Source organism: Penicillium hordei, assembly GCF_028827395.1.
Source record: "Penicillium hordei strain IBT 12815 chromosome Unknown utg000006l_segment0_segment0, whole genome shotgun sequence".
NCBI classification, from domain to species: domain Eukaryota; kingdom Fungi; phylum Ascomycota; class Eurotiomycetes; order Eurotiales; family Aspergillaceae; genus Penicillium; species Penicillium hordei.
In genome coordinates, this window is record NW_026623147.1 from 2769054 (window position 1) to 2783817 (window position 14764).

General features: G+C 36.3%; 1 protein-coding gene across 1 annotated transcript; it reads left to right on the forward strand.

Annotated features, from left to right (window-relative positions):
* Positions 1-11950: 11950 nt before the first annotated feature.
* Positions 11951-14168, forward strand: N7537_011694 (fungal specific transcription factor domain-containing protein; the record flags this gene model as incomplete). Its single annotated transcript, XM_056902748.1, has 4 exons — positions 11951-12138; positions 12177-12849; positions 12899-13405; positions 13461-14168. 4 exons carry the CDS (start codon positions 11951-11953, stop codon positions 14166-14168), a joined length of 2076 nt encoding a protein of 691 aa, XP_056748035.1.
* Between the last annotated feature and the right edge of the window lie 596 nt (positions 14169-14764).

Below are 14764 nucleotides of genomic sequence, written 5' to 3' on the forward strand. Positions count from 1 at the left end.
TAGTCCTTTAACTCCTAGTCGGATATATCTAGTAATTATTCCGTAGTATCTAGGGCGACGCCTATAACTAATACTCTAGTCCTCTTACTTCGGGACTATTTACTACGCTCGTTTCTTTAGGTAGACTTCTATCGACGTATCTTATATTCGTTATATATCTCTATATATATATATCTATCGAATAAGATATATCCTAACTACTAATCGATACTCGGGTTATACTTTTTAAGCTATAAAATACCTAAAATAATATCGTAGTCTCCCGTTTCTAAGATATTAAACCGTATTAATTCTAGGTATCTATAGATAGATATAGATAGTATAATAGTTTCCTCGCTAACTCCTTCTAAGAGTACTTCTCTATCGAGTCCTATAACTAGTATTATATATAGTAGGGGTTTAGTTATAACTTATCGATCTTCCTTAAACCTTAGGTTTATAAAGTTATTAGTAGCTCCCAAGTCGATAAGAGTCTATACTTTCCCTATAGGTAGGATCGTATATAACTTAATATATATTCCTAACGTTATTACCGCTAGATATATTATTAGTCGACCCTTATAGTCGTATATCTAGCGCCCGTTATACTAAATTCCTTAGTATCCTTTCGTCTATTATAGCTTCTTTATCTACCGTAGTAGTCTTAGTTCGATACTATAATCTAACTTTACTAACCTATAAATAGTATACGTTTCGTCGTAGTATATAATACTAGCTATCTTACTATATCCTAGGTATCGCGTATATCCTTTATATACGTAAGTAGAATTTTCGTAAGGGTATCCTATTAGGTCGTCGCCTTCCTTAATTATATTAATAAGGTACTAGTCTAGTCTACTAGGCTATATCTTTCTTTCGAGATATCCTATAAGCTCTTTAACTTCTTTATTATTATAATAGTTTATAGGGCTTTCTATTAGTATTTCTAGGATAGTTTAATCTATTCTAGGAAGCGTATCTAGCGTTCCTAGATTACTATTAGCTCTAGGGATCGGGTTCTATATCTCCGGGGGTCCTATATCGTTCGTCCTAAGACGATTATAGTCCTAGGACTTCTCTATTCCTATAACTATAGTCTCTAGACCTAGTAGGTCTTACGACCGCCGACCGAGGTCCTCCCTAGCCTTAAGTCCTATTAGGTCTTAGATTAGTACTTAGGGTACGTACTATATCTACCCTTGACTTTCTACCGTATCCTAATCGATTTCTAGATAATCGAGTTCTAGCTCGTCGGCTAACCCTTTAATATATAGGTTGCCCGCTATTATCTCTTCTAGGTTAAGGCCTTAGTACCTACCTATAAGATCTTCTAAGAGCTCGTCTCTTAGGTCTATAGCGACTTACCTACTACTTTTAAGGCTATCGATAAGGGTCCCGACCTACCCTCTTAGGTCGCCCTATTACTCGTTAAGGTATATTTCCTCTTAGTATTCCTAACTAGCGCTTATTTCTTCGGCGCTAGTACCTATACTAGTAGTAGCCTTTCCCTCTTAGGTCGCTTATAGTGCTTTGTATATCGCCTATATATATTGCCGTTTCTTATATAGTTTCTTCTATTTATATTCCTTCGCGCGGTATTATTACGGACCTATCCGTCACCAATCAGTGATAACCCACCAGGCACACCAATAGGCTATCGAGAGCCAACCAGGATACCTATCAGTAGATCACGTATAAGCTTACTAAGTAAGAGCATGATCCGCCCTAAGCGGATCCACCCCATAGAGGATTTCCGTTATATAGGTTGCTCTACGTACTAGACAACCGCTGCTTAGTATCACGTGATTATATAGGTAGTAGAAGGGTAGTAAGTAGATTAGTAGAATCCGCTAAGGCGATTCTACTATTCTACTATCTACTATTCTATATAGGAAGAACTTAGGGATATATAAGGACACTTATTTATATATCTAGTTTAGTTCTTCGTCTTTAATTATATATTATTACTTATATTTACCTTTTTAGATTACTATAACTCTTTACTTGATTATAACTTAATAATACTTACGAGTAGACTAATATCCTAGTATAGATCTACTCGGCGCTCTACCTAGTATTAGTTCCTTAATCGCTTAAAAGGACTTAGGCTATAGTAAGGCCCTACGCGGTAATAACTTAGTTATAATCCGATTATTAACGTTAGACTATTCGAGGAGTATTAAGGTAAGTATACCCTAAACCTATCTAACCTAACTATAACTAGTTAGCTAGTACGTAATATATTAAAGACCGTCTCGAATTAAGTTTCGAGTTACGATAAGACAATATAGTTAACGACTCGACTACTAGTAGCGGTACTTCTATACGAAATAACGCGCTTAGCCCTTAGTAGATAGCTAAGATAATCTAATAACTATAGGAGTAAATCTTAACCCTAGAGAACTAACGTTTAGTCTCTATAATTAAGATTCCGTAACTAGAATTCTTTAATAGAATACGATCTAAGCTTCGATCGTTCCTTACTTAACTAGATACGAACTAAAGGGTTAACCGATCTAAGCTACTTATAGAAGCCGATAAGGTTATCTACGTATCGACCTTCCTCTAAAGACTAGCCTTCGATTAGTTCGAACTATTCCTACGCGAGTTTTAAGAAGAAACCGACTAAGAAGTCTAGAGCGACTTTACCTAGGAAGTATTTAATAGCTATAATAAGTTTAAGGAACGAATTAAACTTACGTTCGGTAATATTAACGCGAAACGAACGGCTAAACGACGCCTTCGACGCCTACGATAGACTACTTTAGTTAGCGTATACGCCGCTAAGTTTTAATAAATCATCTTATACTTAAGTTAGGATAAGGACTACTTCGTTTTAGTCTTCGAAGATAAACTAAAGAAATATATTAAAGACAAACTAGTACGCGATAATCGACTAGATACGCTAGATAAGATTATCGGCGTTATAGTTAAAATCGATAATCGAATCTACGATCGCGAAATATAACGTTATAAAATAAGATAGTAGAGAACGGGCGGATAGCGACTACCTATCTAGTATCGCTAGAACGATAGGCGACCTAGGTAGTCTACGCCCCGACCGGCGAGATATATAGACCTATACGGCCTAATACCGATAGACCTTAACGCGATACGAGAAGAATAAGACGAGCGTCGATAGAAGAATCTTTACTTTATCTACGGGAAACTAGAATACCGCGCGAAGGAATATAAATAGAAGAAACCGTATAAGAAACAATAATATATATAGGCGATACGCGAAATACTATAAGCGACCTAAGAGGAAAAGGCTACTACTAGTATAGGTACTAGCGCCGAAGGAATAAGCGTTAGTTAGGAATACTAGAAGGAAATATACCCTAACGAGTAATAGGGCGACCTAGGAAGGTAGGTCGGGACCCTTATCGATAGCCTTAGATAGAAAAGGCGAGTCGCTATAGACCTAAGGGACGAACTCTTAGAAGATCTCTTAATAAAATAGACTAACCTAAGCCTAGAAGAGATAACGGTAGGCAACCTATATATTAAAGGGTTAGCCGACGAGCTAGAACTCGATTATCTAGAAATCGATTAGGATATAGTAGAAAGTTAAGGGTAGATATAGTATATACCCTAAGTACTAATCTAGGACCTAATAGGACTTACGGCTAGGGAGGACCTTAGTTAGCGGTTACTAGACCCGCTAGGACTAGAGACTACGGATATAGGAATAGAGAAGTCTTAGGACCCTAAGTATCTTACGACTAACGATATAGGGCCTACAGAGATATAGAACCCGATCCCTAGAGCTAATAGTAATCTAGGAACGCTAGATACGCTTCCTAGAATAAATCAAACTATCCTAGAAATACTAATAGAAAGCCCTATAAACTATTATAATAATAAAGAAGTTAAAGAGCTTATAGGATATCTCGAAAGAAAGATATAGCCTAGTAGACTAGACTAGTACCTTATTAATATAATTAAGGAAGGCGACGACCTAGTAGGATACCCTTACGAAAATTCTACTTACGTATATAAAGGATATACGCGATACCTAGGATATAGTAAGATAGCTAGTATTATATACTACGACGAAACGTATACTATTTATAGGTTAGTAAAGTTAGATTATAGTATCGAACTAAGACTACTACGGTAGATAAAGAAGCTATAATAGACGAAAGGATACTAAGGAATTTAGTATAACGGGCGCTAGATATACGACTATAAGGGTCGACTAATAATATATCTAGCGGTAATACTATTAGGAATATATATTAAACTATATATAAACCTACTAATAGAAATAGTATAGACTCTTATCGACTTAGGAGCTACTAATAACTTTATAAACCTAAGGTTTAAAGACGATCGGTAAGTTATAACTAAATCCCTATTATATATAATACTAGTCGTAAGACTCGATAGAGAAGTACTTTTAGGAGGAGTTAGCGAAGAAACTATTATATTACCTATATCTATCTATAGATACCTAGAATTAATACGGTTTAATATCCTAGAAATAGGAGACTACGATATTATTCTAGGTATTCTATAGCTTAGGAAGTATAACCTAAATATCGATTAGTAATCGGGACGAATTACCTTCGATAGGTATAAGTATATATAAGAATATAATAAGTATAAGATATATCGATAGAAGTCTACCTAACGAAACGAGTATAGTAAATAGTCCCGAAGTAAGAGGACTAGAGTATTAGTTATAGACGTCGCCCTAGATACTATAAAACAATCACTAGATATATCCGACTAAGAGTTAATAAACTATATAATAATTAAATATAAGAAACTATACGTAACTAGCGACGTACCTAGGATCCTAGAGGAATACTAGGAGTTTATAGATATTTTTATAGTACTAGCTAATAGAGTATTACCGAAATATAGACCTTTTAATTACGAGATTAATATAATAGAAGGTACTAAACCGACTTTTATACTTATCTATTAGCTATTATAAAAGGAGTCCGATATACTTAAGGATTATATTAAGGAGAATCTATTAAAGAGATATATCTAAGTCTCGAAGTTAAAGGCTAGATACCCTATTATCTTTATACTAAAGAAGGATAGGAGTCTTCGACTTTATATAGATTACCGATATTTAAATTCGATTATTATTAAAGATTAATACCCGCTACCTTTAATTAACGAGATATAAGATAGGATTATATATACTAAGTACTTTTCGAAGTATAATATTACTAATATCTACTATAGTATTAGGATTAAGCTAGGCTATAAATAGAAAACGGTATTTAGAACTAAGTTCGGATACTATAAATATAAGGTTATACCTTTCGGCCTTACTAATATATTAGTAATATTCTAACGCTTTATTTTTAAAGCGATTAAGGAATATTTAGATATCTTCGTTATCGTATACCTAGATAATATTTTAGTCTTCTTAGAGATACTCGAAGATTATATTAAATATAATAGACTTATATTATAGAAGCTAAAAGAAGTAGAAGTTACTCTTAAACTAAAGAAATACGAATTCTATATTTAGAAAACGACTTTCCTCGGATACTATATTACCCTTAAAGGACTAGGGATAAAAAAAGATAAAGTTAAAAGTATTATAGAATAGCCGATACCTAAAAATATAAAGGAAGTATAATAATTCCTTAGTTTAGCTAACTATTATCGGAAAATTATCGATAGATACGCCGGAGTTATATTAGGACTCTACTATCTTACTAAGAAAGATTAGAAATTTATATAGGATAAGGTAGTAGATAAATCGTTCTAGGACCTTAAGAAACTCTTTAATAAAGGAATAATTATAGCTATATTTAGCTACAATCGACTAATTATTATAGAAACCAATATATTAGACTACGCTCTAGGAGTAAGGCTAACGTAACCGGGAACTAATAGTAAGTACCGACTAGTTATATTTTAGTCGAGGAAAATAGTTCTAGTAGAACTTAACTACGATATATATAATAAAGAACTATTAGCTATAGTATTAGCGTTCTAAGTCTAGAGAGTATATCTAGAAGGAGTAAAATATATAGTAATAGTTAAGACCGATTATAAGAACCTTATATTCTTTACTATAACGAAGAAGTTAACGAGACGATAAACGCGATAGGCCGAAACCCTTATATAATACGATTTTAAAATCGAATACTATAAAGGGATAGAGAACGGATAAGCCGACGCTTTAAGTAGACGACTAGACTACGAATTAGGAACTAAGGTAGCGGATTCCGCTATATTAAGATAAAACTCTAATAGTACTATCTTATATAATAAGTAGTTACTAGCCGTAACGATAGAAGTTAAGGACGACGACTTCCTATAGAAAATTAAAGACGTATTAGAGGAAGATATAATCAATTAACTTATTAAGAAGGGTAGAAAACTTACTAAGAACGACTAAGGATTACTCTATATATATAGATTAATATATATTCTAAGTAAGCTAAGAGAAGAGATTATATATCGATATTATAATAATATCTTATATAGATATATAGGAGTAGAAAAAACTATCGAATATATTATATAAAATTATTATTTTCTAAATATATAGCGAAAGGTTCGATTCTACGTCCGCGTTTACGATACGTACTAACGAAATAAACTTATATAATATATACCTTATAAGGAATTATAGTTATCTAAGACGCTAACCTAGCCGTAGGAATAGATTATAATAGACTTTATTATAAAGTTATTAATCTTAGATAGATATAATATAATTATAGTTATAGTCGATAAGCTTACTAAGTACGCCTATATAATTCCGATTATAGAAACTATCGATACTAATTAAATAGCGAATATTATACTTCGATATATAGTTACGAACTATAGGATACTAAGTAAGATTATATTAGATAGAGATAAGCTATTTATATCGAATATATAGAAGTCTTTTATAGACTAGATAGGTATTAAGCTTAGACTCTCTACCGTATACTACCTATAGACTAATAGTTAGATAGAAAGAGTAAATTAGATAGTAAAATAGTACCTATAATACTATATAAACTACTAATAAGATAACTAGGTAGGACTACTACTAATAATATAGCTAGTATATAATAATATAGTATACTCTACGACTAACGAAATACTATTCTTTACGAATTATAGATATAATCTAATAGTATTTAGAGAACTAATTAATAAAATAGCTATAGTAGAATTAGCGAGATTAAAGGCTAGCGGACTAAGAAAGTTATATATATAACTAGCTAGAGATATTAACTTTATTAATCTATATATAAAGAAATACTACGACGACTACTATAGAGAGGGACCTAACCTTAAGAAGGGAGAAAAGGTTTACCTATTATAACGTAATATTAAAACTAAGCGACCTAGTAATAAATTAGACTACCTACGACTAGGACTATTTAAGATTAAGGAAAAATTAGGACTAGTAAATTATCGCTTAAAGCTACCTAAAAGTATATAAAAACTCTATATAGTATTTTATATCTTATTACTCGAACTAGTACTAGATAACGCCGAAATTATAACTAACGTAGAAATCGAGAAAACCGAAGACAAATATAAAGTCGAACGAATCCTATCGGATAGATAGTATAATAGTTAGTAATAACTTTTAGTTTAGTAGAAAGGGTATCCTACTTTAGAAAATATATAGGAACCTATCTAGAACCTAAGGGGCTATTACTAGCTTATTTAATAGTATTACTAATAGGCGAAAAGGACCCTTACGTAATAGAAAGCGAGGAGGGTACGAAACCGGATTTATCCTAAAAAGAAATAGGGAAATTAGTAATCTCCGCTAATATCTAATTAAAGTTCGGATAATCGGTAATAGTAGTAAGCTACTCGAGGTCGAGAGTAGAAGGGGAAGCCTACTCTAGGGATATTTACTTTTTATCGAGAATTTAAAGGAGTTTAGTATTATATTCTAATATTTTAAAACCCTTTTATTTTAGGAAGGATATTTATTTATATAACCGACGTTACCTAGATATTACTTCCTAGTATTATTTTTATTTATTTAACAATTTTTAATATAGCTTTACGAGATAAGCTTATAGTTTACTTAACTTAGGTTCTAATAAATCGAGTTTACTTTTATTCGTTTTAAGATCTAAAGAAAGTTTAGTTTCGGTACGACGTAATAAATCCTATTCCTAACTAGTATAAAAATCACGCTTATATAAGCGACCCGCGCGAGTATACAAAGTATATTTCGAATATTAACGAGAACGATCTATTAGATAAGTAATACCTACCGATTTATAATAATTATAAAAAATAGAGGTAGTAAAACTATTATCCTTAATATAAGTCGCCTAACGATAATAAGTATTAAAAGAATTAGAGGGAAGTTTAGGAGTAAATAAAGAAATAGAGTTAGCCTTTCGTTTAGGTATAACGAGGAAGTATTATTTTAAGGAAAAGAAATCTATTACCTACCTAAAGGGGGATACCGTAGCTTTATAAGTCTCGGGGACGAAACTCCTAAGAAAAGGGGAGGTAATATTACGGACCTATCCGTTACTAATTAGTAATAACCTACTAGATATACTAATAGGCTATCGAGAGCTAACTAGGATACCTATTAGTAGATTACGTATAAGCTTACTAAGTAAGAGTATAATCCGCCCTAAGCGGATCTACCCTATAGAGGATTTCCGTTATATAGGTTGCTCTACGTACTAGATAACCGCTACTTAGTATCACGTAATTATATAGGTAGTAGAAGGGTAGTAAGTAGATTAGTAGAATCCGCTAAAGCGATTCTACTATTCTACTATTTACTATTCTATATAGGAAGAACTTAGGGATATATAAGGATACTTATTTATATATCTAGTTTAGTTCTTCGTCTTCAATTATATATTGTTACTTATATTTACCTTTTTGGATTACTATGACTCTTTACTTGATTATAACTTAATAACACTTACGAGTAGACTAATACCCCGGTATAGATCTACTCGGCGCTCTACCTAGTATTAGTTCCTTAATCGCTCAAAAGGACTTAGGCTATAGTAAGGCCCTACGCGGCAATAGCTTAGTTACGATCCGATTATTGACGTTAGACCATTCGAGGAGTATTAAGGCAAGTATACCCTAAACCCATCTAACCTAACTATGACCAGTTAGCTAGTGCGTAACAGGTATCTTAGTTTCCTATAGGTAAAGTAAAGATTCTTATTACGACGCTTTTTTTATTTATTATAAGTAGCGTCTAACTCTATTAGCTTTAGGCTATATAGATCGTTATCCTATAGTATCGCTCTATCGCGGCGTCTACCGAATCGGTTAAAGCTATATATCTTCCTACGCTTCTATAATTCTATTTCGTATCGTTCCCTTCTTCGTTCGCTATTATAGTTGTCGATCTTAACCGTAATCTTAATAAGTTAATTAAGCTCTTCCGGTTAATCTATTCGCGCTAGTTTATCCTTAATATCGGATTTTATTCTAGCTTCGAAGTAAGGAAGGTATACTCTATCTAGCTAATTTAAGTAAGAGATGATTTATAAGAACTTAGAGGTATAGCTTAATATAGTTCCGGTTTATCGGATTCGTTATAACTTTTTCTAGGCTATTCTTATAGCGTCGATATCTCCGAACGTATTTTCGAGGTATTAATAGAAGTTACGATACTCGCCGAAGATATTTATCGTAGTATCCGACTATTCTTTAGGTTTCTTTTTATAATAGTTATAGATATAAGGTTCGAACTAATCCTATACCTAACTATATAAGTAGGTTAATATAAAAATCACTTTACCGGCTTCGTTAGGTATCTTAGTACTATTTATATCGAGGTATATATCTATCTAAGTAAGGAATCCTCGAAGTTTAATTCGGTTTCCCTTAAAGAACTTAGCCTTAGGTAATTATAGTACCTAGATAGTACTAATAGGTATAGATATATTAACTTAAGCCTTAATCTACTCGAGGTAGTCGTCGACCTTACTAAACTTAGTACCGCTTTACTCTCCTAAGTTACTAAGCTAATCTATAACTTTTTTAAGGTTATACTTAAGTTCGCTAATCTTTCGCTTCTATTCCGTAATAGTATTGTCTCTTTTAACATTAGAGTTAGGATCCTCTATAGGTAGAGTGACTTACTCCCGAATAGGCTTCTTCCTAGTACTAGCGTAAGATATATTGCTTATTATAACTCGAAACTTAATTCGAGACGGTCTTTAATATATTATATACTAGCTAACTAGTTATAGTTAGATTAGATAGGTTTAGGGTATACTTACCTTAATACTCCTCGAATAGTCTAACGTTAATAATCGGGTCTTAACTAAGCTAATACCGCGTAGGGCCTTATAGTAGCCTAAGTCCTTTTAAGCGATTAAGGAACTAATACTAGGTAGAGCGCCGAGTAGATCTATACCGGAGTATTAGTCTACTCGTAAGTATTATTAAGTTATAATCAAGTAAAGAGTCATAGTAATCTAAAAGGTAAATATAAGTAATAATATATAATTAAAGACGAAGAACTAAACTAAGTATATAAGGGAGTATCCTTATATATCCTTCGTTTCCTACTCCCTAATATACTCCTAGAGTATATTCGGGAGTCACCGTATACTTCTACGTATACTCCTAGAGTCGACGTAGGAGTCACGGTCACGTAGTCTAGGCGGTCACGGGCGCTCGGTATTGTTATAAGGTAGAATTGCCATTTGCCCCGTAAGGGCCGGTAATGGCTACCTTCTGGCAAAACCCTTTTCTGCCCGATACGTCGCACGTGATCTCGATCTGTTGGCTCTCGATGGCCCATTGGTGTGCCTGTGGGTCACCACTGATTGGTGACGGATAGGTCCGTAACAGATCCCCCCTAAGCGAGACCTACTATTAGAGGGTTTTCGATGTATATATAATTATCTATACTAGATAATATCTACTATAATAACTACCTAGTCGAGTACTATAGACTATATAACTGTAACTCCTAGATATACTTTAGGAGTATATTAAGGAATAGGAAACGAAGGATATATAAGGATGCTCCTTTATATACTTAGTTTAGTTCTTCGTCTTTAATTATATATTATTACTTATATTTACCTTTTAGATTATGTGGGAAAATATACAGCCTATTTTACCACTAGACCATAACAAAAACCTCGGTTCCTGTTTAGGGCCTAGGGGGGGCCCATATCCCAGTCTGACAGATTACTATAACTCTATTATTTAACTATAACTTAATAATACTTACGAGTAGACTAATACCCCAGTATAGAGTACTCGGCGCTCTATCTAGTATCCTTCCTCGATACCCTCGAAAGGACCTAGTCTTTAGTAAGGCCCGTTAGTCAATAGTACGGTTGAGGGACAGATCGTTGACGTTAAAGAATACGAGTAGTATTAAGGCAAATATACCCTGAACCTGTCTAACCTAACTGGTTACAGTTAGCAGTGCGTAACACATGGTAGGTGGTTGAACTAATAAAGATCTAATTCCTAGACGAGTTTTGGGTAGGGTGGCGGCTCGCTTACAATGGCGGTTCGCTTAACTATCGAACACGTTTTATATTATCTAAGCGCGAAGCTAGTCCTAATTGGGAATACTGCTTGATCCATCTTCTGGCTTAGACTGAAATTTACTTAGCTTAGATAATTCTGAGTATCCCCATAAAAGCGGCAGCTAAGGTGTATAGCTACTAAAGTAGTTGGGGGGAAAACGGCTCCATATTTTGTACTGAATGGAGATTTGCGTCCAATAGCAATTTGAATCCCTTTCAAAGGTTTGATTTTTTAATTCATAACATTGAAATCTCTCAAAACTCCGTTGATGGTATTTCCGTTCATGATTGGGCAGACCGGCGAACTGAAGGTTTGCCGAACACCTCTCCCAATTCGCTTAGTTTTCTCTAGCAAAAGCACTATGTTTACAATTTGAAGTCACCTTACGGATCAAGATGTGCAATGAATCACAGGGTATACCCAGTCGGTCTAGCCAACAGCCCGCCCCTCGCACCACAAGACCCAAGAAAAGAGCCGTAGCGTGGGTATGTCCAAAAGCAGCGTCAAACTTCTGCTCACCACTTTCACAGCTGCCATCGGTGTCATGCGCAAAAGATCAAATGCTCTGGAGAAAAGCCTTGCTCCAAATGCCGAGTCGCAGGCTACGAAGCGCAATGCAGATATGCGACCCGAGATCGCAAAATACGGGTGGATGAAAGGTGCCCATCTTCTTTCGTCCCTAGGTTTAAAATGCTAACTCCAATAACTGATAGCTATTTGGAGCGACTTATAAAAGATAGCCAAGAGCTACATGACCGACGGCATCGCTTGAAACAGGAGAACCGCTCAAACAGACAAGAGCAAAGCTCTGGTCCCCAGCAAGTCTATGGGTATGCTGCCACTGAGAACGCTGAGACCCTTGCACAGAGTAATCTCCTTGGCGAGAAGCCGTGGTTCCAGTCCAATGATGCTTCGGTGGTTCCCCTTTATATCAGCGAGGCAACTTGCGCTGCCTTTGCCACTCGTCTATGCCAATCATTGAAAGGGACCAACACGCCAACACCTCATCTTCCAAGATCCCGTTATACTGATGAGTCCGTAATATCATCTGTACTTCATACAGATGTACAATGGCCCGGCCTGGTAAGTGCCCAGCTGTTGGTGAAGACCGCACTTGGCCACATCATCCCAAGCTTCCATTTGGCATTGAAAAAAGACACATTGGACATGCTCCATGGCGTCTATCAGAGGGGTGACTTCGATAATCCAAGTATAAAGTGCAAATATTTTGCTCTTTTTGCCATTGCCCATGTTTTTTCAACTCCTCATGACCTTTCCAACACGTCGAATGTACCTGGCTTGGCCTATTTTGCCAAAGCGTGGAGCCTGATCCAGATCGTCCCCGAGCGACCAAGCATGATTCATATAGAAAGTCTCCTCTTGATTGTTAGTCCCTTTATCAGCAGTCACCTCGGCGCTTACTTACTCTTTGTAGGCCTTCTTCTGCCAATTTTTGAACCGCTTTCACTCCGCTTATCTTTTGATCGGAAATGCATTACGGCTCGGCCTCGGCATGGGCCTAAACTATAGCATCCCACAAACCCAAAATCTACACCCAGTAGCACGAGAACACCGCATTCGAATATGGTGGACTATCTACGTGCTTGACCGATTCTGGGGCTCGAAGTCGGGATTCCCTGTGCAAATTCACGACGAGGATATCCATGTCGATCCACCGTCTATTTTGGCTTCTGAAACATACCCCGACCAATTTTTAGATGGGGCTTACCAGGTGGCGGCAATAGAACTTGCCAAAATTATCGGTGACACAACAGGAGAGATATACTGTCGGAAGATTTCGGCCGAGACGTTTTTGCATCGTGAACAGAGCCTCTTGACTCAATTGAAACAGTGGGTTCGGTCTCTTCCTGAGCATTTGAGACTCAGTACAGAAAAGCCAAACTCGAAACATACGGTTCAGATGCATCTGCAGTTCAATTTTGTAAGAGCATCACACTCTCTGGGTCCCTTCCGACATCAGACACTGACTACTTTAGTGTGTCATCCTAGCAATTCGACCAGTCCTCCTCCATGTCCTTACTTTGAAAATCAAAGACCAAACCAACCAGACTATAGATTCCATTTCACCCATCCTGATCACTTTAAGTGAGGCATGTATACACGCAGCAAGGCACTCGCTAGCATTATGTGTAAACGAATGGACTGGCGGGTCCCTGGCAATATTTGGCTACTCATTCCCTGCCTACCTCTTCTCTGCCTCATTAGTCCTGGTGATTTCAAGTCTTCTGCCGCTCGGAGATCCAAGTGATTTGACATCGGCCGAAACCGCAACGGAAATACTTAGGAATCTCAGCTTATCTGATAATCTCGCGTCGAGGGACCTATACGAACGCATGCAGCGCGTGCGCCAGTGTCTCCACGATAGCCCGCTGTACTCTTCATCCACACTTTTCCACGGTGTCATGAACAATATTGCCAATATGTTACCGATGGCTGAAGAATCGGATTCTGGATCATCACGACCACGCCGAAGTTCAAACAATCTCCAATCCTCCATCGGGCCTCTGGAGGATTTGGGTCATCCACTCTTTGAATCGAATGTCCCATATCTCACCACGGAAATGGCTCTACATCAACCAACCATGCTAGATTTCTTGACCCAATCTGATGTGGACTTTGGACTGCTTGATCCAGTGGAGATGTTCAATGATTTCGATTTAGCCTTTTCAATGTCTACCAATTGATACCTGGTTTAATGATCAGAGATGTATTTTCCGATTTATCATCCGGCCACATTGGATATGGCCGTTCAAAAGTGGACCACACTGCAGGTAAGCGGCGTCGGCCATTTTCAAGTTGGTCGTAGAGACCCAATGATGGGAATTATAGCAGATAAACGAAGAAGTCCTATTGTTTGACAGAATTGAGCTTCTTGTCTCTCATGTTCTATCCATGGCTTCCCATTCCAATTATGCATACTCATTCTTCCGCATCTCCAAGACACGCGTAATCAGCGTCTTGGAACAGAGATCCCGAGATCTACGTCTGAAAGAATTGAAAGCCTCACCTGGCTCATTCGCATCAACTTATAACCCGTCTTTACGGACGCCGAGTGGGTAGACCGCATTACCATCCCTGATCGCGAGGTCTTCATGTGTGTAGTCACACCACTCCACCATGATTGTCCACGCTTGTCGAGGCTTTGGTCGCGAAATGGAGATGAACATCTTCTACCGGAGGATCGGAGCTTGGCCATATGGATAGATTGGAGTGGATTGGTTATGGTTTCTTGTATATTATCGCGTTCATAATGTCTTTTTATGTGAAACGCAGATAGCGT